Genomic DNA, 25,168 nt, shown 5'->3' on the forward strand with positions numbered 1-25,168 from the left:
TCTTCCTCAATTTCTTTCAGAAGTGTTCTATAGTTTTGAGGGTATAGATCCTTTACCTCTTTGGTTACATTTATTCCTAGGTATCTTATGCTTTTGGATGCAATTGTAAATGGGATTGACTCCTTAATTTCTCTTTCTTCGGTCTCATTGTTAGTGTATAGAAATGCCACTGACTTCTGGGCATTGATTTTGTATTCTGCCACGCTGCCAAATTGCTGTATGAGTTCTAGAAATCTTGGTGTGGAGGCTTTTGGGTTTTCTATGTAGAGCATCATGTCATTGGCAAAGAGGGAGAGTTTGACTTCTTCTTTGCCAATTTGAATGCCTTTAATATCTTTTTGTTGTTTGATTGCTGAGGCTAGGACTTCCAGTACTATGTTGAATAGCAGTGGTGAGAGTGGACATCCCTGTCTTGTTCCTGATCTTAGGGGAAAGGCTCCCAGTGCTTCCCCATTGAGAATGATATTTGCTGTGGGCTTTTCGTAGATGGCTTTTAAGATGTCGAGGAATGTTCCCTCTATCCCTACGCTCTGAAGAGTTTTGATCAGGAATGGATGCTGTATTTTGTCAAATGCTTTCTCTGCATCTAATGAGAGGATCATATGGTTCTTGGTTTTTCTCTTGTTGATATGATGAATCACATTGATTGTTTTACGAGTGTTGAACCAGCCTTGTGTCCCAGGAATAAATCCCACTTGGTCATGGTGAATAATTTTCTTAATGTACTGTTGGATCCTATTGGCTAGTATCTTGTTGAGAATTTTTGCATCCATGTTCATCAGGGATATTGGTCTATAATTCTCCTTACATAGTTTCTTATCTCTTCTTGCCTACTTAAGGATTTTGCTCAGAAAGTCTTCCCTCTCTATTCTGCATTAGAATTTTTGTTTTTTCATTGGATCATTCCCATCAACAAACATGCTCTCCTGTCAGGCATCTCCAAAATGAAAAATCTCCTTGACCCCACATCTTCCTTCACCAATTTTCCTTTATTTAATTAACAGCAAAATCTCCTAAAAGCAGATGTCTAGGTTTGTTATCTCCAATTCTTCCACATTCTATCTTGAATCCACTTCAAATTTTCTTTTCACCATTCCATAAAAACTGCTCTTTTCACGCTCAACAATGATCACCATGATGCTAAATCCAATAGCTTATTCTTAGTCTTTATTATACATGACCTATCTTGGTGACCATATGTCCCAGGTTGCACAGGACAGTCTTAGTTTTTGCCTATACTCTGTACATGATTATTAATAGCATTCTCTTTCATTCTCAGAAGTGTCTTATTTTGGACTACAAGTTACATGATCACATGACTCTACCTATTTGACACAGTTGTTCACTCTTTCTGTTTTGTTTTGTTTCACTCCCTATTTATTGAAACAATTTCTTCCCTTGGGTTCTGGAACATCTATCTCTTTTGCTTTTCCTTTTACTTTACTGGCCACTTCTTCAGAGGCATCTCTGCTGGCCTATTAATTTCTAAGCCATGGAGTGTCATCACCTAAATCTAAAATCTCTTCTCTTCTCTGTTACATTTCATTGATCTCATATCATCCCAGGCTAATGATTTTGATATTTTTTTTTGATTTTTTTTTTGATTTTGATATTTTTATCTCCACTCCAAACTACTCCATTTTATCTCCACTCCAGACACATATATCAAAAAACCTACCTGACATTTTAGCTTGGTTGTATCTCAGACTTATACCCAAACCTTATGATCTTCCCCCTTAAATCAGTTTCTTTCAGTCTTATTATAGCCTAAAGACACTACATAATGTAACCATATCTCCTAATTGCCTCCTTGTTTATTGACCTTTAAGCCACTACACTGGCCTCCTTACTCTTATCCCAGAATGCTGGGCACTCTCATTCTCTGAGATTATGTTCCCTCAGCCTGGAATGCTCCAATTCCAGATATTCAAATGTCTTACTCTTTCACTCTTTCAGGTTTCTGATAAAATATCAACTTTTAAGTTGAGTCTTTCCCAGCCACTCTATTTTAAATTTACATCACCTTCACATTCCCAGCTCTCCCAAATATCCTTCCCTGTTTTATTTTTCTGCATAGTATTTAAAACTATCTGGAATTCTACACATTTTATTTGTTGATTATTTCTGTCTCCCTCAATTGGAAGATAAGTTTCATGAAGACAAGTGATATTTGGGAAGAGACTTGAAGGAACTGAGTGATGGAGGGGGTCACAAGGATTTCTAGATGAAGGATATTCTGGGCAAGGGAAACAGGTGACATTATACAGCTTATGTTTTAAAAGGATCACATTGGTCACTGTGTGGAGAAAATGCTACCAGGGGAAATGGTAGAAGCAAAGGAATAGTAGAACACTATTACAGTCTTCTGATTTGAGCTCCAACATGTGAAGACCTTGAAAGTCATCACTCCCTTCCTTGGAGCAAGGAAAAATCCATATAAACTAAAGCTCAGTGATATTTCTTAGACTTATCAAAGAGAATTGAGGTTACAGGGTAATTCACTGTCCCAAAAACTCAAGAGACAGGTGAACTTAGAGAGTAATGGTCCATATTAGTTTACCTGGTACAGAAGTTACTGGAGCCAGTAACTGGTAGAAACATTTAAATGGCAATTGAAGAATTGCTGGAGGCTGAACATGGACAAACTTGAGAGTTAAAAACTTCTGGGGCCCAGTCTTGGGGTTGGGGCACACATTCATTAATTTTACCTTCAGGAGCCCCATCAGATTCTCACAGTGAGGATCAGAGGAAAATCCCACATGTTTGGGCAGGAGGAGGGGAAAGTAACCATATTGAAATATGATCAGAAGATGGGACACCTGGGTGGCTCAGCGATTGAGCATCTGCTTTTGGCTCAGGGCATGATCTTAAAAAAAAAGAAAAGAAAAGAAAAGAAAAGAAAAGAAAAGAAAAGAAAAGAAAAGAAAAGTGAGGGGATGGAGAAACATTTACCATGCAAAAAGATGTCAAAAGGAAGCCACTAGGAATAATTATATTGGACAAACTAGACTTTATTTTATTTTTTAAGATTTTATTTATTTATTCATGAGAGACACAGAGAGAGAGAAAGACATAAGTAGAGGGAGAAGCAGGCTCCTTGCAGGGAGCCTGATGTGGGACTCCATCCTGGGACTCCAGGATCATGCCCTGAGCCAAAGGCAGACGCTCGACACTGAGCCACCCAGGTGTCCCCAAACTAGACTTTAAAAGAAAGACTGTAACAAGAGAAAAAGAAAGACATTATATAATCATAAAAGGGACAATCCGGGCAGCCCCGGTGGCGCAGCGGTTTAGCGCCGCCTGCAGCCCAGGGCCTGATCCTGGAGACCCTGGATCGAATCCCATGTCAGGCTCTCTGCATAGTACCTGCTTCTCTCTCTGCCTGTGTCTGCGCCTCTCAATATCTCTCTCTCTCTCTCTCTCTCTCTGTGTGTGTGTCTATGAATAAATAAATAAAGTCTTTTAAAAAAAGGACAATCCAATAAGAAGATCCAACAATTGTAAATATTTATGCATCCAAAATGTGTATATCCACAGACATAAAATAATAACAAACTTAAACTCATTGATAATCATACAATAATAGTAGGGGACTTGAACACCCCACTGATAGCAATGGACAAATTAAGCAGAAAATCACAAAGGAAACAATGGCTTTGAATGACACATTGGACCAGATGGATTGAACAGATATATTCAGAACATACCAACCTAAAACAACAAAATACACATTCTTTTCAAGTGAACATGGGACATCCTCCAGAAGAGACCATATATAAGATCACATAACAGGCCTCAACAAATACAAAAAGACTGAAGACACACCATGCAACTTTTGTGACCACAATGCTACAAAATTAGAAGTCAACCACATGAAAAAATCTGGAAAGTCCACAAATACATGAAAGTGAAATAACATGCTTCTAGACAATGAATGAGTCAACCAGGAAATAAAGCAGATGCAAAAAGATAAACGGCAGCAATGAGAGTGAAAAATACAACAGTCCAAAACATTTGGGATGCAAGAAAAGCAGCCCTAAGAAAGAAGTATATAACAATACATGCATACCTCAAGAACCAAGAAAATTCTCAAATAAACAAACTAACCTTACATATAAAGCAGCTATAAAAGAATAATGATCAAAGCCTAAAGCCAGCAGAAGGAAGGAAATAATAAAGATTAGAGGAAAAATAAATAATACAGAAACAAAAACAAAAACAAAACAAAACAAAAATAGAATACATCAGTGAAACCAGGATCTGGTTCTTTGAAAAAAATTCAAAATTGATAAACCTCTAGCCAGACTTTCCAGAAAGAAAATAGAAAGAACTCCAATAAATAACAAAAGAGAGAGGAGTAATAACCAACATCACAGAAATACAATTATAAGATAATATTATGAAAAATTACATGCCAATAAATTGGGCAACTGGAAGGGATAAGTTCCTAGAAAGATATAAATTGCCAAAACTGAAACAGAAAAAAATAGAAAACTTGAAAAGACCAATAACCAGTAAAGAAACCAAATCAATAATTTAAAAAATTCCCAACAAATAAGTTCTGGTCCAGATGGCTTCACAGGTGAATTATACCAAAGATTTAAAGAAGAGTTAATACCTATTTTCTTAAAATATTCTGACAAATTGAGATGCCTGGGTGATTCAGTGGTTGAGTGTCTGCCTTCAGCTCAGAGCATGATTCTGGAGTCCCAGGATCGAGTCCCACATCAGTCTCCCTGCATGAAGCCTGCTTCTCCCTCTGCCTATGTCTCTGCCTCTCTCTGTGTCTCTCATGAATAAATAAATAACCTTAAATTTTAAAAAGGAGTGCAAACAATTAAAAAATGTATTTCGGCAAATAGAAAAGGAAGGAAAACTTCCAAATTCATTCTACCAGGCCAGTGTTACCCTGATAACAAAACCAGATAAAGATACCACAAAAAAAGAGAACTACAGGCCAATATCTCTGATGAACATAGATGCAAAAATCCTCAACTATATACTAGCAAACCAAATACAACAATACATTCAAAAAATTATACGCTACAATCAAGTGAGAATTATTCCAACGATGCAATGCTGTTTCATTATTCACAAATCAAGCAATGTGATTCACTATATTAATAAAAGAAATGATAAGAACCATATGATCTTTCAAATGATGTAGAATAAGCATCTGACAAAAAACTCTCTATGGAGGGGGTTTAAAGGAAACATACCTCAACATCATAATGGTCATTTATGAAAAACTGACAGCTAATATTATCCTAAATTGGGCAAAAACTGAAGAGTGTTTCCTCCTTAGTCAGGAAGAAGGCAGGAGGTCCACTCTCACCAGACATTTAACATAGTACCAGCCACAGCAATCAGATAACTAAAAGAAATAAAAGGCTTACAAATTGGCAAGGAAGAAGTCAAAATTTTACTATTTCAGATGACATGATACTATATACAGAAAACCCTAACGACTTGACCAAAAAACTGCTACAGCTGATACATGAATTCAGTATAGTTGCAGGATACAAAATCAAAGTACAGAAATCTGTTGCACTTTGATACACCAATAATAAAGCAGCAGAAAGAGAAATTAAGGAATCAGTTCCATTTACAATTGCACCAAAAACCATAAGATATCTAGGAATAAATCTAATCAAAGAGGTGAAATATCTGTATTCTGAAAACTATAAAACACTGATGAAAGAAATTGAAGAGGACAACAAAGAAATGGAAAAGCATTCCATGTTCATGTATTGGAAGAACAAGTATTGTTAAAATGTCTATACTACCCAAAGCAATCTACACATTTAATGCAATCCCTATCAAAGTGCCACCAGCATTTTTCATAGAGCTAGAACAAACTGCCAAAATTTATGGAACTACAAAAGATTCCACATAGTCAAAGCAACCTTGAAAGAAAAAAAAAAGCAAAGCTGGAGACATCTCTATTCCAGACTTAAAGTTATATTACAAAGCTGTAGTAGTCAACAGAGTATGGTGCTGGCACAAAAATGGACACATAGATCAATAGAACAGAATAAAATACCCAGAAATGAACCTACAACTATATCACCAATTAATCTTCAACAAAGAAGGAAAGTATATCCAATTGGAAAAAGAATGTCTCTTCAACAAATGGTATTGTGAATACTAGACTAGCCACATGTGGAAGAATGAATTTGGACCACTTTCTTACAGGAAACAGAAAAATAAACTCAAAATGGATTAAAGACCTAAATGTGAGACAGGAAACCACTAACATCCCAGAGAAGAACACAGGCAGCAACCTCTGACATTGACCACAGCAACTTCTTTCTAGATATGTCTCCTGAAGCAAGGAAATCAAAAGCAAAAATAATCTATTGGGACTTCATTAAAATATAATGCTTCTGCGCAGTGAAAGAAACAACAAAACTAAAAGGCATCCTATGGAGTGGGAGAAGATATTTGCAAATGACATATCCAAAAAGGAGTTAGTATCCAAATTATATAAAGAGTTTATAAAACTCAATGCCCCAAAATGAATAATCCAATTAAAATATGGGTAGAAGACATGAATAAATATTTTTTTCCAAAAGAAGATATACAGATGGCCAACAGACACATGAAAAGATGCTCAACATTACTTATATCAGGGAAATACAAAACTACAATGAGATTTTTCTTCACACCTCTCAGAGTAGCTAAAATCAACAATACAAGAACCAATAGATGTTGGTGAGGATGTGGGGAAAGGGGAACCCTCTTGCACTATTGGTAGTAATGCAAACTGGTGCAGCCACTCTGGAAAATAGCATGGAGGGTTCCTCAAAAAGTTAAAAATAGAACCATCCTATGATCCAGAAATTGCACTACTAGGTATTTACCCAAGGAATACAAAAATAATGATTTAAAGGGATACATGCACTCCAACGTTCATAGACTTATCTACAAAAGGCAAATCTTGCAAATAGCCCAAGCGTCCATTGACTGACGAATGGATAAAGAAGATGTGGGTACATATATACAATGGGATATCACTCAGTCATAAAAAAATGAAATCTTGCCATTTGGAAGGACATGGATGGAGCTAGAGAGTATTATGCTCAGTGAAATAAGTCAGATTAAGACAAATACCATAGGATTTTACTCATATGTAGAATTTAAGAAACAAAACAAAGGAGGAATGGGGAAAATAGAGAGGCAAACCATGAAACAGTCTTAGCTATAGAGAACAAACAAACTCTCTTACCAAAATGGAGCTGGGTGGGGCGGAAGGGTGAAATAGGAGATGGGAATTAAGGAGTCTACTTGTGGGGATGAGCCCTGGGTGTTGTATGTAAGTGTTGAATCACTATGTTGTACATCTGAAACAATGTTACATCGTATGTTAACTAACTGGAATTCAAATAAAAACTTAACAATAAACAAAATAGCTGCACCCTCAGCTAAGCAGAGACAGCATAAACAAAGTGATGATTTTCCCTTAATTGGAAATTTGCTGCTGATATTTGGAAAGAAACTTCAAATTCTTGGGTGTGCTCATTTCTGATCAAAGTGTTGAGGTATTTTTTTGTCTGTCTGTTAGGTATTTTCCAAACGTTTTACAATAAGCTTGTGTTCTGAAATAAAAATGCAGCAAATATTATGAAAATATTAAGTCGTACTTACTGATTTATGCCCCCAAAGCACTTTAAGTTTTTATTTCAGAAAATATCCCATATGTTAGCTCTGTTCTAATCTGGCTCCCTGCCTTAAGCTCCATCCCTCCCACTCTCCCCTAACCCCTAGTCCACTCAATATTCTGCCTTTTTTCTTTCATTACTTTTTATTTTCATTTTACAGAAATAAAAACTCAAAGCCTGTGAAATTAAAAGGGATAGTAAAAATAATTGGCTCTGAGGTATATGGAGTTTCCAACAAATTTAAATTCTTTTTGCTATAGATTAAAACTATACAAATGCCCTTTTCAACTATGAATATTCATTTAGACAAAACCAGGTTGGAGCCAGAATTTACAATACAGGATTTTAATTAGCATCTTCAGAAAAGGGGATGTTATGAGTTGGAGTCATTTTAATGCATAAACATCCATATTTTTAGATGTATTGTTTATGGCTTTATACATTATATTAAGTTTAAAACATTTTGTTAGAACAGACAATGTACGCAGTTCGAAATCATAGCATTTGGCAGGTTTTGGCATATACAATTCACTACCTAGACTATAATAAAATAGTATGTTAAGACAACATTTAAAAATTTTTTCTGCTAATATCTGGAAATGACAAAAACCTCAAATTAATAATATGTTTACTTTTATTAAATATCATTTAGACTTTGGGTTCCCAAACTGGATAACACTGCCACCTTGTGGCAAACACTGATTATTGACGGTTTTGTTTAAATATTAAAAAAACAAACCTATTTTTCCCTGGTGGTATTACAGCTACCTTGTGAAGATATTTGTATGGCTGATGGAGGCAGTCTCATTCTGTATTCCTAAGATGGGACAACTTGTATTAATAAGTAACTGAGCAAGAATATGCATTCTTGGTGTGTTCTCTTAAAATAAAAATTGTATAATGTTCAAACCCAACATTGTTTCAAAAGAAAAAAAACCTAAATGTCTTCCAAGTGATGCAAATGTTTGTGAGCCAAAATACCAAATAAACTAGTTAACAAATCTAGGTCATTAAACTGTAATTTCTAATTTTACCTCTTTAAGGGATCAACTGGACATGTCTCCTCTAAAATAGCAAAAAAACCCAAATGTCATCCATCTCCCATAATAAATTATACAAACTGTTTGATTTTGTAAAGCAAACAGTAAAATTCCTTCATTCATTTCATGGCATTTCAGAAAAACCAAATGGTAACTGGGTTTTCCTAATTTTGTCTTAACTTTTCTTTCTTTTTTTTCTAAAAGATGTATTTATTTATTCATGAGAGACAGACAGAGAGAGAGAGAGAGAGAGAGAGAGAGAGAGAGGCAGAGACAGAAGCAGGTTCCTTACAGGGAGCCCGATATGGGACTCGATTCCGGATCCTGGAATCACGACCTGGGCCCAAGGCAGGTGCCCAACTTCTGAGCCACCGAGGCATCCCATTGTCTTAACTTTTCATTATGTGACCTAAGTCAGGTTACCTAACCTCTTTGAATCTGTTTTTCTACCTCAAAAAATGGTCATAATTATATAATCTATGTCACTGGATTGTTGTGAAGATTAAGTGAATTATTACAAGTAAATTGTTTCATAAAACTATGCCTGACATCATTCATAAATTTTAGCTCTTATTATTATTACAAAAGGACTGAGATCAAATGTGCCTACATATAGTGTGTTAAGTTTAGTATAATTCTGTTATGTGACTTGATTTGCCTGTCCTGATATGAAAATGGGCTCTCTAGTTTCCATTTATAGCCAGTATGGGCCAAATGGCAATTGTGCCCCCCACAGTTCTATTTATTGTTCTGTCCATGGGATGGGCTTTGGACTCTGTCCCCATTCTTTGGGAATGGGGATTAGATTTGGGAAAGCTGGGATGCCTGGGTGGCTTAGTGGTTGAGTGTCTGCCTTTGGCTTAGGGTGTGATCCCGGGGTCCTGGGATCAAGTCCCACATTGGGATCCCTGCAGGGAGTCTGCTTCTCCCTCTGCCTGTGTCTCTGCCTCTCTCTGTGTGACTCTCATGAATAAATAAAATCTTTAAAAGATAACAAGATTTGGGAAAACTAGTTAATTCAAATTCTATTGTTCTATTAATAAATTATAGAATAACCGTATATACCTCACAGAGTTGCTTTGATGATTAAATGAAGTAATGCATATATAAGGCCCTTAACACAATGCGAGACTTAAACTAGCCTCAACCAAGGATCTCCAGTATACTTAAAAAATAAGTCATTCCATCTGTAACCATTTTAGCACCAATTACGTAATATACACTGTTGTGGAAATGAGCCAACAATTAAAATGATGAGAGAAGGGTTTCTGTGAGGGAGGAAGGGGTTAAAGGATAATATACTTAATTTCACAGATATGGGGGTGGAGAATAAGCATAGTGTATGTAAGAGATAGGATAGTGTAATGGTAAAATACCTGCAAATAAAGTTGGATAGACCTGGGCCTGAATTTAGGCTCTTCTCCAACTGTTGAGGCCTTAGTTAGTTTACCAAATCTTTGGAACTATTTTCCACAGAAGTGGGGATAATATGATTGCTATGGGATTAAATGAGAACATATAATGTGTTTCCCACTGAGCCTAGGTCATAAAGCATTTTCTGCTTTAGACACTTGAGCACCTCATTAGGACAACCTTCTTAAGTATTCTATTTTCTATGCCTACGGGAAAGAGGTAGTAAGTGGAAGTCAGGATAGCAATAGGAAGTGAATTATTTCAGGGCAGGGGCACAGGGAAAGCAGAATTAAGGCAACTATCTTTGAATTGAGTGGTTAAAATAGCAAGTACTTCTAGGGAGAGTGCCAAGCATAAACTCTAAGACTCCTTTCAACTTCTTGCTTCACCCTCTTAAACTCCTGGAAAAGAGGAAAAAGTGGTGGTCAAGTAGGCGCTGTCCCTCACCACATGAGGGAGGACTTAGACATGTAAATATGAACATTGTGACTTCATCATTATGATGCAGTGACTGTGCAAGGGGGTGAAGCAGTAATACTCCCCCAGGACCATTTTCTTCTTCCCCTCACTTCCCGCCTGTTGGCAGAGAAAGGCCAGATGACAACCTGAAACCCAGCCAAGCCTACAGCTGTGATCGCTGGTGAGGTCAACTCCAGCAAATCGGAGGCATCAATAATCTCCTTTAGGTAGTCCTTTATTTTCACCATTCTCATCTTGATAGAGGGATCTCAAAGTAGGAATCAAGTTGAGAAAAGACAGAAACATCCTAAAGCCTCCCACTACAGCGCTGTAGTTAAGGACTCCTGCTCCATCAAGACAGTCACTGGCCAACCAGTTATCTGCCAAACCATCATCTGCCAGCCAGTCCTCAGCCAACCAGTTCTAAGTCAACAAGTCTTAGCCAACCAGGGATGAATCAACTGGGCATGAACCAATCAAGCATGAACAACAAATCAAGCTTACCAGACAGGAATCAACCAGGGATGAGCCAGCCAGGCATGAGCTTATTTGGGGTGAACCAACTAAACATAAACCAACCAAATACAACTTTAACTGACATGAACCAACCAGGAATGAGCCAGCCAGGCGAGAGCCAAATAGGCAGGAGCCAACAAGGTACATGTCTATCTGACACAAACCAATCAGGCACATGGCAACTAGGTATGAGTCAACCAGGCCTAAGTCAACCAGCCATGTGGCAACCATGCACGAGAAAACCACCCTCGAGCTTATTCAGTACAAGTCAACTAAGCATGAGGCAATCAGGCCCAAGCCAGCCATGCACGAGTCAACCAGGCCTGAGGCAACCAGGCCTGAGGCAACCAGGCCTGAGGCAACCAGGCCTGAGCCAATTCAGTATGGGTCAATCAGTCATAAGGCAACCAGGCTGGAGCCAATCAGGCACAAGTCAAGCAGGAACAAGCCAATCAGGGACAAGCCAAGCAGACAGAAACCAACCAAGTCCAAGCCAACCAGGCAGAAGCCAATCAGGCATGAGGCAGCCAAGCCTCATGAAATCTTTCCGAGTAAGACCTGCAGAGGCACATGACTGCCCAGAAATCCTGCGCCTAATTAAAGTAAGCATCTTTCTCCTTATTCTGTGGAGTTTCATAGCTTTAGTTTAGGGCCGAGAGTAAGGAAGGCATAGGTTGGGTTTGAATCCTAGCTTGGCTAATTATGACCCATGTACACAACATTTAACCTGTCTAGGCTTCAATTTTCACATCTAAAATCATGATCATAGTACTATCTATATTGAAAGAATTATTGTTATGGCATAAAACAAATTTCTTGACTTAGAATAGTGAGCTCAGAAGTGGGAGAGATGGATTCATGGAAATTTCAGGGACCTAATGGTGTACCTCCTGGGGAAATTTTAACTTTATTTTTATTTATTTATTTTTGGAAATTTTAACTTTAAAAGAGGATCTTAGAGAAGAGGGATGCTTCTTAAATGAATGACCTTTTAGTGATAGAATTTCAGGTATTTATGGATAAGATTTTAGGGTAGGGAGTGTTGTTGCTTTTAAGACCACACCTATGTGTAGAAGCTAATGGTACAGAAAACAGCATTCATCCAGAACAAATCTTCCATACAATTTCAGAGAGTTCTTTGACTCCTGAGTCCCATACACAGCCTCCAGGAGTTCAAGAAGTTGGGTTAAAAATGCCTGATTTAAAAGTTCACTTTAATGGCCTTCCTGGAAATCATCCCAGTATAGTAAAGAGGACAAACTAATAGCCATGGTTACTGTGTTGAAGTTCTGTGGCACTCGAAGCAATTGCTTATGCACAACCTAAACAATTCCGTATAAAAGTAGCAGCCTAGATTTTTAATGGAGTAAATATTAGGCTGGTATAAGGTGCAGGTTATAGATAAAAGAGCCTTATAAAAAGAGTTTTGCCATGAAAATGTTTTCATTTCTAATTTATGTTCCCTTTGATCAAAGAATGTATTTTCACAGCCAAAATAAAACACTAAACGTTTTCTAGTGAAATCTATCTGTTGAAATGATGCTAGGACCTATTACAGATCTGTAAGAACTGGGTTATCTATCCTTCTATGTCTTCCATTCTATTCTATCCTCACAAGTTCTCATATCATCTCTTTAACTGGCATTAATCTGCATGATTAGATCATCAATCAAAATATACAACACAACTACATTTTAGTCATTCCAGAAGCACATTTTTCCATGTAGAAAAAAATAAATTTTTTCGTAGCTTAGTATGTGACACCAAATTGGCAATTAATAAATTTATTATTGAATGGCAGTGAATATCTCTATCCAGAAAACTTATCTTCTTTATCTTTCAAAACATCACCAAAGGAAAAATAGATCACTGGACCCTCCCACTTCAATGAACCTGTATCTGTGGAGTTCCTGACCACATTTACTTTTAAATTTGCCCCATGTACCTGAATATACAACAGAAGTTTCTTGGGAATAATTTTAATGAGTATTCACAGAAAAATAATAGAAAAACTAAATTACTTATTCTTATAAGACATTACATTACTTATTCATAGACAATGAATGTAATAATTAATTAGCTTTCAGTTTTATGTTCTAATAATCTGGAAGTGGGCAGTGCTTTTCCAAGCATGAAATCCAAACCATGTATTAATTTGAATGTGCAAAAAAATGATAGAGTCAAAAGTCACCTTGATAAAGTTTAAACTGGGAAAAGCACCTCACAGGCAAACATGACAGACTTTTCTGTAAAGTCTACTAGCTTTATTGTATATTGACTTTGTGACATCTACCTTGACTATTCAGGAACACTTTTAACTTTTCTTTCACATTTCTGGTTGTATTCAAGACTAGTTACCTGGACAACCGATTTTCATGAGTGAGTTATCGACATAGTTCATCTCTCTACATACATTCTTTTATTGAATGTGCTACTTCAGATTTTAAGTTTCTAGACGACTGGAGTTAATTCTCATTTTTATTAATAGTGACTGGGACATCTTATATTAATAAATGCTCAATAAAAACTTCATGATTATTGTCCTAAGAATTTGTTATTAAACCTTAAACTGAAAGTTTTCTCTACTTTGATAGGAATTGGCTTCCTGTGAAAACATGCTAGATTCAGTGAAGTTAACAGTAACAGGTAAGATGTTTTATAGTATTTTCAGAGCTAAAAAAGAAACATGACATAATGTATACAGACATATTTCTTGTATTTAGGTATGTGGAAGCTGCTGCCCTTGGTACACAAAGATGATGCCATTAATAGTATTTACATGTGCAGGACATTAGTTTGATAGCTTTGTCAGTGATCCTCTATTTTATATTTTCCCCATTTTTAAAGTATGGAATTCATATTTAAGAGCTTTTACATCTTTATGAGGGCAATAGACTTTAACTAATTGTTAAAAGATAGAATGAGAAGTGTAACTGTTCAGATAAAGTAAATTTAATGCCCAATATGTTGGTAGTAGCTTGATAGGATGAAATGGATAAACACAAAATGGTGAACTATTTTTAAGATATTTACTCCATTTTGATAGCCAGCAATATTAAAACCATAGGCTAGTATTTTATGATTAATTAGAACTTTTCAGCCAGGAAATATGAACACCAAAAGAGATGATTAAAGCAGACAGAATCACACTCTTGGAATTCCAAATGAATTTGAAGATCAGCTTTACCATATCTGTGAAAAGGGATAGGGACTGGAATTCTGATAGGGATTGCATTAATTTTTTAGATCACTTTGAGTAGTACTGCATGTTAACAATGTTGTCTTATGTATGAATACATGAGGTCTTTCTATTTATTTAGGTCCTTTTCTTTCAGCAATATTTTTGTAGTTTTCAGCATGCAACTATCTCACTTCCTTGGTTATATTTATTTCTAGTTGTTTACTTTAGGGGCCACTGTAAATGGAATTGCTTTCTTAGTTTACTTTTTTTATTTTTTAAAAAATTTTTTATTGGAGTTCAATTTGCCAACATATAGCATATCACCCAGTGCTCATCCCGTCACTTAGTTTACTTTTTAGTTTGTTCTTTGATGTATAGAAACAAAACTGACTTTTGTTTGTTGATCTTACAGTCTGCAAATTTGCTGAATTCCTTTATTGTATATATTAACTTTTTTTTGGATTCTTTGAGATTTTTTATCAGTAGGATTGTGTCATCTGCAGAGATCAATTTATCTCTTCCTTTCTAATTTAGATAGCTTTTATTTTTTTCCTTTCTAATAGTTCTGGCTATAACTTCCAGTAAAATGTTGAATAGCAGTAGTAAAAGTGGGCATCCTGCCTTATTAATCTTAGGGGAGATGCCTTAAACCATTCACCATTGAATATGAAGTTAACTGTTCTTTATATTTTATGTAACTTTATTATGTTGAGGAATTTTCCTGTATTCCTAGTTTTCTGAGGACTTTTGTCATGAAAGTGTATTGTCAAATACCTTTTCTGCATCAATTGAGATGTTCATGTGCTTTTGTCCTTTTGCTCTGTTAATATGATGTATTATATTGATTGATTTTCTTATGATGAAACATCCTTTCATTCCTAGGATAAATCACACTTGGTCATGGGTCATGCTGAATGATTCTTGTACTATGCTGTGAGTTTAGTTTGCTTAGTTTGTTGACGATCTTTGCATCTAAATGAGTGGTATTGGTCTATAATTTTGTTTTCTTCTGATGTATTTTTTTATTTTTTGATTTATTTTTTATTGGTGCTCAATTTGCCAACATACAGAATAACACCCAGTGCTAATCCCATCAAGTGCCCCCCGCAGTGCCCATCACCCAGTCACCACCATCCCCCGCCCACCTCCCTTTCTACTACCCCTAGTTGCTTTCCCAGAGTTAGGAGTCCCTCATGTTCTCTCTCCCTTTCTGATATTTCCCCTTATTGATTCTCCTTTCCCATTTATTGGCTTTCACTATTTTTTATATTATCCAAATAAATGAGACCATATAATGTTTGTCCGTCTCCGATTGACTTATTTCACTCAGCATAATACCCTCCAGTTCCATCCATGTCGAAGCAAATGGTTTTTGTCATTTCTAATGGCTGAGTAATATTCCATTGTATACATATACCACATCTTCTTTATCCATTCATCTTTCGATGGACACCAAGGCTCCTTCCAAAGTTTGGGTATTGTGGACGTTGTTGCTATAAACATCGGGGTGCAGGTGTCGCGGCGTTTCACTGCATCTGTATTTTTGGGGTAAATCCTCAGCAGTGCAATTTCTGGGTGGTAGGGCACATCTATTTTTAACTCTTTGAGGAACCTCCACACAGTGTTTCAGAGTGGCTGCACCAGTTAACATTCCCACCAACAGTGCAAGAGGGTTCCCCTTTCTCCACATACTCTCCAACAATTGTGGTTTCCTGCCTTGTTAATTTTCCCCATTCTCACTGGTGTGAGGTGGTATCTCATTGTGGTTTTGATTTGTATTTCCCTGATGGCCAATGATGCAGAGCATTTTCTCATGGGCTTGTTGGCCATGTCTATGTCTTCCTCTGTGAGATCTCTGTTCATATCTTTTGCCCATTTCATGATTGGATTTGTTGGTTTATTTCTTTGCTGTTGAGTTTAAAAGGTTCTTTATAAATTTTGGAAACTAGCCCTTTATCTGATACATCATTTGCAAATATCTTCTCGCATTCTATAGGTTGTCTTTTAGTTTTGTTGACTGTATCCTTTGCTGTGCAGAAGCTTCTTATCTTGATGAAGTCCCAATAGTTCATTTTTGCTTTTGTTTCTCTTGCCTTCATGGATGTATCGTGCAAGAATTTACTGTGGCCGAGTTCAAAAAGTGTGTTGCCTGTGTTCTACTCTAAGATTTTGATGGATTTATGTCTCCCATTTAGATTTTTCATCCATTTTGAGTTTATCTTTGTGTATGGTGAAAGAGAGTGGTCTAGTTTCATTCTTCTGCATGTGGATGTCCAATTTTCCCAGCACCATTTATTGAAGAGACTGTCTTTCTTGCAGTGGATAGTCTTTCCTCCTTTTTTTTAAGATTTTTTTTAAATTTATTCATGAGAAACACAAAGAGAGTGAGTGAGAGAGAGAGAGAGAGAGAGAAAGAGAGGCAGAGACACAGGACACAGGCAGAGGGAGACGCAGGCTCCATGCAGGGAGCCCGACGTGGGACTCGATCCTGGGACTCCAGGGTCATGCCCTTGGCTGAAGGCAGGCGCTAAACCCACTGAGCCACCCAGGGATCCCTCTTTCCTCCTTTATCGAATATTAGTTGACCATAAAGTTGAGGGTCCACTTCTGGATTCTCTATTCTGTTCCATTGATCTATGTGTCTGTTTTTGTGCCAGTACCACACTGTCTTGATGACCACAGCTTTGTAGTACAACCTGATATCTGGCATTGTGTAGCTCCCAGCTATGGTTTTTTTTTTTTTAATTCCCCTGGCTATTCAGGGTCTTTTCTGATTCCACACAAATCTTAAAATAAATTGTTCTAACTCTCTGAAGAAAGTCCATGGTATTTTGATAGGGATTGCATTAAACGTGTAAATTGCCCTGGGTAACATTGACATTTTCACAATATTAATTCTGCCGATCCATGAGCATGGAATATTTTTCCATTTCTTTGTGTCTTCCTCAATTTCTTTCAGAAGTGTTCTATAGTTTTGAGGGTATAGATCCTTTACCTCTTTGGTTACATTTATTCCTAGGTATCTTATGCTTTTGGATGCAATTGTAAATGGGATTGACTCCTTAATTTCTCTTTCTTCGGTCTCATTGTTAGTGTATAGAAATGCCACTGATATCTGGGCATAGATTTTGTATCCTGCCACGCTGCCGAATTGCTGTATGAGTTCTAGCAATCTTGGCATGGAGTCTTTTGGGTTCTCTATGTACAGTATCATGTCATCTGTGAAGAGGAAGAGTTTGACTTCTTCTTTGCCAATTTGAATGCCTTTTATTTCTTTTTGTTGTCTGATTGCTGAGGCTAGGAATTCTAGTCCTATGTTGAATAGCAGTGGTGAAAGTGGACATCCCTGTCTTGTCCCTGATCTTACGGGAAAGGCTCCCAGTGTTTCCCCATTGAGAAGGATATTTGCTGTGGGCTTTTCGTAGATGGCTTTTAAAAGGCTGAGGAATATTCCCTCTATCCCTACACTGTGAAGAGTTTTGATGAGGAATGGATGCTGTATTTTGTCAAATGCTTTCTCTGCATCTATTGAGAGGATCATAAGGTTCTTTTTTTTCTCTTGCTGATATGATGAATCACATTGATTGTTTTACGAGTGTTGAACCAGCCTTGCATCCCGGGGATAAATCCCACTTGGTCATGGTGAATAATCTTCTTAATGTATTGTTGTATCCTATTGGCTAATATCTTGTTGAGAATTTTTGCATCCATGTTCATCAGGGATATTGGTCTATAATTCTCATTTTTGGTGGGGTCTTCGCCTGGTTTTGGAATTAAGGTGATGCTGGCCTCACAGAACGAGTCTGGAAGTATTTCATCTCTTTCTATCTTTCTGAACAGCTTTAGTAGAATAGTTACAGTTTCTTCTTTAAATGTTTGATAGAATTCGCCTGGGAAGTAATCTGGCCCTGGACTTTTGTGTCTTGGGAGGTTTTTGATGACTGCTTCAATTTCCTCCCTGGTTATTGGCCTGTTCAGGTTTTCTATTTCTTCTTGCTCCAGTTTTGGTATTTTGTGGTTTTCCAGAAATGCATCCATTTCTTCTACATTGCCCTATTTATTGGCGTATAGCTGTTCATAATATGTTTTTAAAATCATTTGTATTTCCTTGGTGTTGGTAGTGATCTCTTTCTCATTCATGATTTTATTAATTTAAGTCTTTTCTCTCTTCTTTTTAATAAGACTGGCTAATGGCTTTTCCATCTTATTAATACTTTCAAAGAACCAACTTCTGGTTTTGTTTATCTGTTCCACAGTTCTTCTGGTCTTGATTTCATTGAGTTCTGCTCGAATATTTATTAACACTCTACTTCTGCTGGGTGTAGCACCTATTTGATATTTTCTCTCCAGCTCCTTTAGGTGTAAGGTAAGCTTTAGTATTTGAGTTCTTTCCAGTTTTTGAATGGATGCTTGTATTGGGATGTATTTCCCCTCAGGACTGCTTTTGCTGTATCCCAAAGATTTTGAATGGTTGTATCTTCATTCTCATTAGTTTCCATGAATCTTTTTAATTCTTCTCTAATTTCCTGATTGACCCTTTCATATTTTAGCAAGATGGTCCTTTACCTCCACGTGTTTGAAATCCTTCCAAACTTCTTGTGATTTACTTCTAGTTTCAAAGCATTATGGTCTGAAAATATGCAGGGGACGATCCCAATCTTTTGGTATCGGTTCAGACCTGATTTGCGACCCAGTATGTGGTCCATTCTGGAGAAAGTTACATGTGCACTTGAGGAGAAAGTGTATTCAGTTGCATTTGGATGTAAAGTTCTGTAAATATCTGTGAAATCCATCTGGTCCAGTGTATCATTTAAAGCTCTCGTTTCTTTGGAGATGTTGTATTAGAATACCTGTCGATTGTAGAAAGCGCTAGACTGAAGTCTCCAAGTATAAGTGTATTATTATCTAAGTATGTCTTAACTTTGGTTATTAATTGATTGATAGGCTTGGCAGCTCCCACATTCAGGGCATATATATTGATGATTGTTAAGTCCTCTTGTTGGATAGATCCTTTAAGTATGATATAGTGTCCCTCTTCATCTCTCATTAGAGTCTTTGGGATAAACTTTAGTTTATCTGATATAAGGATGGCTACCCCTGTTTTCTTTTGAGGACCATTTGAATGGTACATGGTTCTCAAACCTTTTATTTTCAGGCTGTAGGTGTCCTTATGTCTTAAATGCGTCTCTTGTAGACAGCAACTAGATGGGTCTTGCTTTTTTATCCAGCCTGAAACCCTGCACCTTTTGATCGGGTCATGAAGGCCATTCCCATTCAGAGTTACTATTGAAAGATATGAGTTTAGTGTCATCATGATACCTATTCAGTCCCTGTTTTTGTGGATTGTTTCCTTGGACTTCCTCTTTCTTTTACAGAGTCCCCCTTAATATTTCTTGGAGAACTGGTTTGGAGGTCCCTTTTGTTTTGGTTTCTGCCTATCTTGAAGCTCTTTATCTCTCCTTCTATTCTGAATGAGGGCCTGCTGGATAAAGTATTCTTGACTGTAGGTTCTTCTCTTTTAGGACCCTGAATATATCCTGCCAGCCCTTTCTGGCCTGCCAGGTCTTGGTGGAGAGGGCTGCTGTTAATCTAATATTTCTCCCCATAAAGTTTAGGGATATCTTGTCTCTTGGTGCTTTAAGGATCTTCTCTTTATCTTTGGAATTTGCAAGCTTAAGTATTAAATGTTGAGGTGTTGAACGGTTTTTATTGATTTTAGGAGGGGATCTCTCTCCTGGATCTGAATGCCTGTTTCTCTTCCCAGATTAGGAAAGTTTTCAGCTATGATTTGTTCAAATACATATTCTGGACCTCTTTCCCTTTCGGCACCCTTGGGAACCTCAATTAAACGTAGATTTTTCTTCCTGAGGCTTTCACTTATTTCCCTTAATCTATCCTCATGACCTTTTCATTGTTTGTCTCTTTTTTCCTCAGTTTCCCTCTTTGCCATCAACTTGTCTTCTATGTCACTCACTCGTTCTTCTACCTCGTTAACCCTCGTCGTTAGGACCTCTCGTTTGGATTGCATCTCATTTAATTGATTTTTATTTTCTGCCTGATTAGATCTAAATTCTGGAGTCATGAAGTCTTTTGAGTCCTTTGTGCTTTTTTCTAGAGCCACAAGTAGCTTTATACTTGTGCTTCTGAATTGGGTTTCTGACGTTGAATTGTAATCCAAATTTTGTAACTCTTTGGGAGAGAAGACTGTTTCTGATTCTTTCTTTTGAGGTGAGTTTCTCCTTCTAGTCATTTTGCTCAGTGAAGAGTGGCCAAAAACCAATTGTATTGGGACAAGGAGAAAAAGAAGAGAAAGAAGAATAGAAAAAGAAAAAAAGGAAAAAAACGAAGAAGGAAAAAAAAGGAGAAGAGAAAAAAAAGGGGTGTAAGCAAACAGAAAACAAAAAACAAGGGGGCGTATCCTCTGTTTCTATATACTGTAAATCCCTTTACTTCCCCTGGAACTTTCCTGCTGGGTCAATAATTTGTTTTTCCCCTGTCCGTCTAGCTGGTTCTGGTGAGGGGCCTGCTGTGCTGATTCTCAGGTGTCTGCACTTGGGGGAGCTGCTCAGTCTCCTGCTTGGTGCAAGGCTCAGTGAAAGTTGTTTAACCTGTTTACCCTGTGAGGCCACTGTGAAGCTCAGTGGGGGTTGTTTACCCTTGAGGCCCCAGAAGGAACAACCACAGTGGTGGCGGCCAGCTCTCCAGCCTTGTAAATCAGCTCCGGCAGTAACTATGGAGCTCTCAGTCTGCAGGGGCCTGGATGCCCCCGCGTGTGGGCTGCTGATCTGCACAGCTTGGGGGGGCCTGGTGGCAGGAGTTTCCTTGCTGTCCTGTGCCCTCCCGGCTTCTGCCTGTCCCAGGGGGGATCGCCGGATCTTGGGCTGTGTCCCCCGGCACCCTGGGCTCCAGGGCCTGTGCTGTTGGAATCACGCTCCCTGCCTCGCAGCTCCTTCTGCGCGGAGCCTCTGCTGGAGCCGCCTCCGAGCTGCACCTGGTTCCAGCCGGGCGCATGCTGCAGCCCTTTAGGAAGCTAGGCCACGGGGTGTGGCACGCTCTCCCCGGGGCACAGGTGCTCTGTTAGTGCCCCTGGGAGCCTGAGGGCATTCCCGCCCTCCTGGGATCCTGTCCGAGTTCCCTGGGAGCGCCTTTCCTACGCCTTTCCTACCGGGAAGATTGGTGAAGCTCCTGCTTCTCCGGGACGGGGCTTTCCTGTCCTGGAGGCACTCGCCACGGCCTTAGCCCTGCTCCTCGTGAAGCCCCTCCCCCTTGGATGCCTTTTGTTTCTTTATTTCTTTCCCCCCGTCTTCCTACCTTGAAAGAAGCGCAAACTCTTCTCACTGTAGCATTCCAGCTGTTCTCTCTTTAAATTTCAAGCCGAATTCATAGGTTTTCAGGATGATTTGAAAGTTATCTAGGTAATTTTGTGGGGACAGGTGACTTGGGGACCCTACTCTTCTGCCATTTTGCCCAGCCTCTTCTTGCGATGAATTTTTTAATATTTTTTTATTTATTTAAGAGAGAGAGCCAGAGAGAGAACAAGTTGGGGGGAGGGGCAGAGGAAGAGGGAAAAGCAGACGCCTCTGCTGAGTGGGGAGTCCAGTGGGGCTCTATCCCAGGACCCTGAGAACATGACCTGAGCGGAAGGCAGATGCTTAACTGAGCCACCCAGGGTCACCTCTTGTGATGTGTTTACTTGTCTTTGCTATCAAAGTAATAGTGACTTCATAGAATGAGGACGTTTCTTCCTCTTCAAAAGTTTTGGAAGAGTTTAAGGATTGTGTTAATTCTTCTTTAAATATTTGATAGAACTCACCAGAGAAATCATCTCATGGTTCCTAACTTTTCTTTGTTGAGAAATATTTTGATTACTGATTCAAACTCTTGTTACAGGTCTGCTCATATTTTTTCTTTTATCAGTTTAGGTCATTTGTAATTTTAAAGGAATTTGTTCATTTCTTCTAGGTTATCTAATTTCTTGGTGTAAAGTTCATAGTATTTACTTATAATCCTTTTCATCTCTGTAATGTTAGTAGTAGTGTTGTTTTATTTCTTTTTTTAAAAGATTTTATTTATTTATTCATGAGAGACACAGAGAGAGAGGCAGACACAGGCAGACGGAGAAGCAGACTCCATGCAGGGAGCCTGACGTGGGACTCGATCCTAGGTCTCCAGGATCACGCCCTGGCCTGAAGGTGGCGCTAAACCGCTGAGCCATCTGGGCTGCCCTGTTATTTTATTTTTGACTTTAATTACTTGCATCTTCTCTCTTGTCAGTCTAGTTGTCAATTTATTGATATTTTCAAAAATCCAACTTTTGGTATTACTGATTTTTCTCTATTGTACTTTTTTCCCCCTTTATTTTGTTTATCTCTGCTCTAAACTTTATTATTAACTCTCTTCTATTAGCTTTGGGCTTACTTTGCTCCTTTTTTCTAGTTTCTTAAGGTATAAGATTAGGTTATTGCTTGACATCTTTTTAAATGTAGGCATTTATAGGTGTAAGTTTCCAAGCACTGTTTTCACTACACTCCATAAGTTTCATATGTTGTATTTTCACTTTCATTCATCTCTAAGTGTTTTCTAATTTCCCTTGTAATTTCTTCTTTGAACTAGTGGTTAAGAGTGCATTAATTTCTACATGATATTCCTAGTTTCCTTCTGCTGTTGATTTCTAGTTTCATTCCACTATGATTAGAAAAGATACTTCTATGATTTCACTCTTTCAAATTTTATTGACTTGTTTTTTTTGGCCTAAGATATGGTCTATCCTAGAGAAAGTTCCATGTGCATTTGAGAAAAATGTGCATTGTGTTGCTGTTTGGTGTAGTGTACTGTGTATTTATTTTAGGTCCATTTGATATATATTGTTCAAATAATCTAGTAAATTATTCATCTCTGTCTGGTTGTTAAATATATTACTGAAATTGAAGACTTGACGTTTCCAACTCTTATTGTAGAGCTATTTTTCTATCTTCAACTCTGTCAGTATTTGCTTCATATATTTTGGTGCTCTGAGATTGGTACATAAATGTTTATAAATGTTTATCTTCTTGGTGAATTGATCCTTTTATTATCAAATAACCTCATTCTTTGTCTCTTTTAACAGTTCTAACTTAAAAGTTTATTGTGTCTGATATGGTACACCCACCTCAGCTCTCTTTTGGCTATTATTTGGATGAAACATCATTTTTCCATTATTTCACTCTCAACTTTTCTGTGTGTCTATGTGTGTTTAAATCTAAAGTGAGTCTCCTATAGACAGTATATAGTTGGATCATATTTTTTAATCCATTCTGCTCATCTCTGTCTTTTGATTAGATTGCTTAATCCATTTACATTTAATTACTGAGGAGGGACTTCTGCCATTTTGCTGTTTTCTATATGCCATAGCCTTTTTGTTCATTTCCTCCATTGCTACCTTCTTTTGTGTTTTGTTGATTTTTGTATTGAAATATTTTTATTCCCTTCTCATTTCCTTATGTGTAAATTTTATAGATATTTTCTTTGTGGTTATTATGGAGATTACTTTTAACATTCTAAAGTTATAATAGTCTAATTTGAATTTATACCAGCTTAATTCCAATAGCATACAAAACTCTTTTGTACACCTCTATTTCCCTTCTTTTATATTATTGATGTTAGAGATTACATCTTTGTATACTGTGTACCCAATAACATACATTAATAATCAGTTTTATGCATTTGTCTTTAAATCATGTAGGAAATAAAAAGCAGAGTTATAAACAAAATTAAAATGACTCTAGTCCTTATAATTGTTCATGTATTTACCTTTAACTAGGTACCTTTACTTTTTTTTTTCCTTTACTTTTATCTTTTATTTCTTTATGTGGTTTTGAGTTACTATCTAGTTTTCTTTCATGTCAATCTGAAGGACTTCTAGCATTTTATACAGGGCAGGGTCTAATTATAATGAAATCCCTCAGGTTTTGTTTTTGGTGGTGATCTGGGGATGTCTCAATTTCTCCACCATTTGTGAAGGGCACTTTTGGTAGAGCTAGAATTCTCAGTTGATAGGTTCCCCCCAGCACTTTGAATAGATCAACCCACTGCCTTCGGGTGTCCAGGGTTTCTGATGAAAAATCAGATGATAATCCTAATGATGATCCACTGTATGTGACAAGATCCTTCTCTCTTACTGCTTTCAAGATTCTTTTTTGTCTTTTAGCAGTTTGATTATGTGTCTTGGTGGTGTTCTTTTTCAATTTATACTTTTAGCAGTTTGATTATGTGTCTTGGTGGTGTTCTTTTTCAATTTATACTACTCGGGAGTTTGTTGAGCTTGGATTTGTAGATTCATTAATTGATTCCAATTTGGGAAGTTTTCAGCCACCATTTCTTCAAAAAATTCTTTTTTCCTGTCTCTTATCCTTTTGAGATTCTGCCTTAGAGTGTGTATATTGGCCCACTTGATAGAGTTTGATAAAGTCCCTAAGCTGTTTACTTTTCCTCTTGTTTTTATTTCAGTTCCTGACTTGGTAATTTCAATTGTCGTAATATTCAAATTCACTGATTTTTTTCTTCTGTTAGCTCAGTTTTGATTTTGAACCTCTACAGTGCATTTGCCACTTCAATTATTATGCTTATCACCTTCAGAATTTTTTGGTGGGGCTTCTTTTTTATAATTTGTATTTTGTTACTGAGATTCTTATTTTGTTCATACATTTGGTCCCTGTTTTTGTGCATGTCTTTCCTTTAGCTCTCTTAGCATCTTTAAGATAGTTGTTTTAGTCTTGGTTTAGTACATGTGGCCTTCCTTAGGTATATTTTCTATTGACTTACTTCATTCTTTTGAATGGGGCATAGTTTCCGATTTTTTTATATGCCTTGTGACTTGTTGAAAAGTGGACATTTTAATCTTTTGTTTAAAGATTTTATTT

At 37.3% G+C, this 25,168-nt stretch overlaps 2 protein-coding genes across 11 annotated transcripts in view; one reads left to right on the forward strand and one right to left on the reverse strand.

Moving 5' to 3' along the window:
* Positions 1 to 25,168, reverse strand: part of APOOL (apolipoprotein O like) — a 254,234-nt gene that overhangs the window by 109,466 nt on the left and 119,600 nt on the right. The window contains exon 10 of one of the 7 annotated variants that reach the window (XM_077890174.1): positions 2,814 to 2,866. The exons of the other annotated variants lie outside the window; for them this stretch is intronic. Within the exon in view, the coding sequence (XP_077746300.1) occupies positions 2,829 to 2,866 (38 nt within the window). The 3' untranslated portion in view covers positions 2,814 to 2,828. Of the gene's footprint in view, positions 1 to 2,813; positions 2,867 to 25,168 lie in introns of those variants that run through there. 7 annotated transcript variants of the gene reach the window in all.
* Positions 10,647 to 25,168, forward strand: part of SATL1 (spermidine/spermine N1-acetyl transferase like 1) — a 28,734-nt gene continuing 14,212 nt past the window's right edge. For 3 of the 4 annotated variants that reach the window (XM_077890162.1, XM_077890164.1, XM_077890165.1), the window contains exons 1-2: positions 10,648 to 11,691; positions 13,684 to 13,735. In XM_077890162.1, the coding sequence (XP_077746288.1) occupies positions 11,026 to 11,691; positions 13,684 to 13,735 (718 nt within the window). In that variant the 5' untranslated portion in view covers positions 10,648 to 11,025. Of the gene's footprint in view, positions 11,692 to 13,683; positions 13,736 to 25,168 lie in introns of all 4 variants that reach the window. The other variant, XM_077890163.1, reaches the window with a different exon arrangement.

Source organism: Canis aureus, chromosome X, assembly GCF_053574225.1.
Source record: "Canis aureus isolate CA01 chromosome X, VMU_Caureus_v.1.0, whole genome shotgun sequence".
Taxonomy (NCBI): Eukaryota; Metazoa; Chordata; class Mammalia; order Carnivora; family Canidae; genus Canis; species Canis aureus.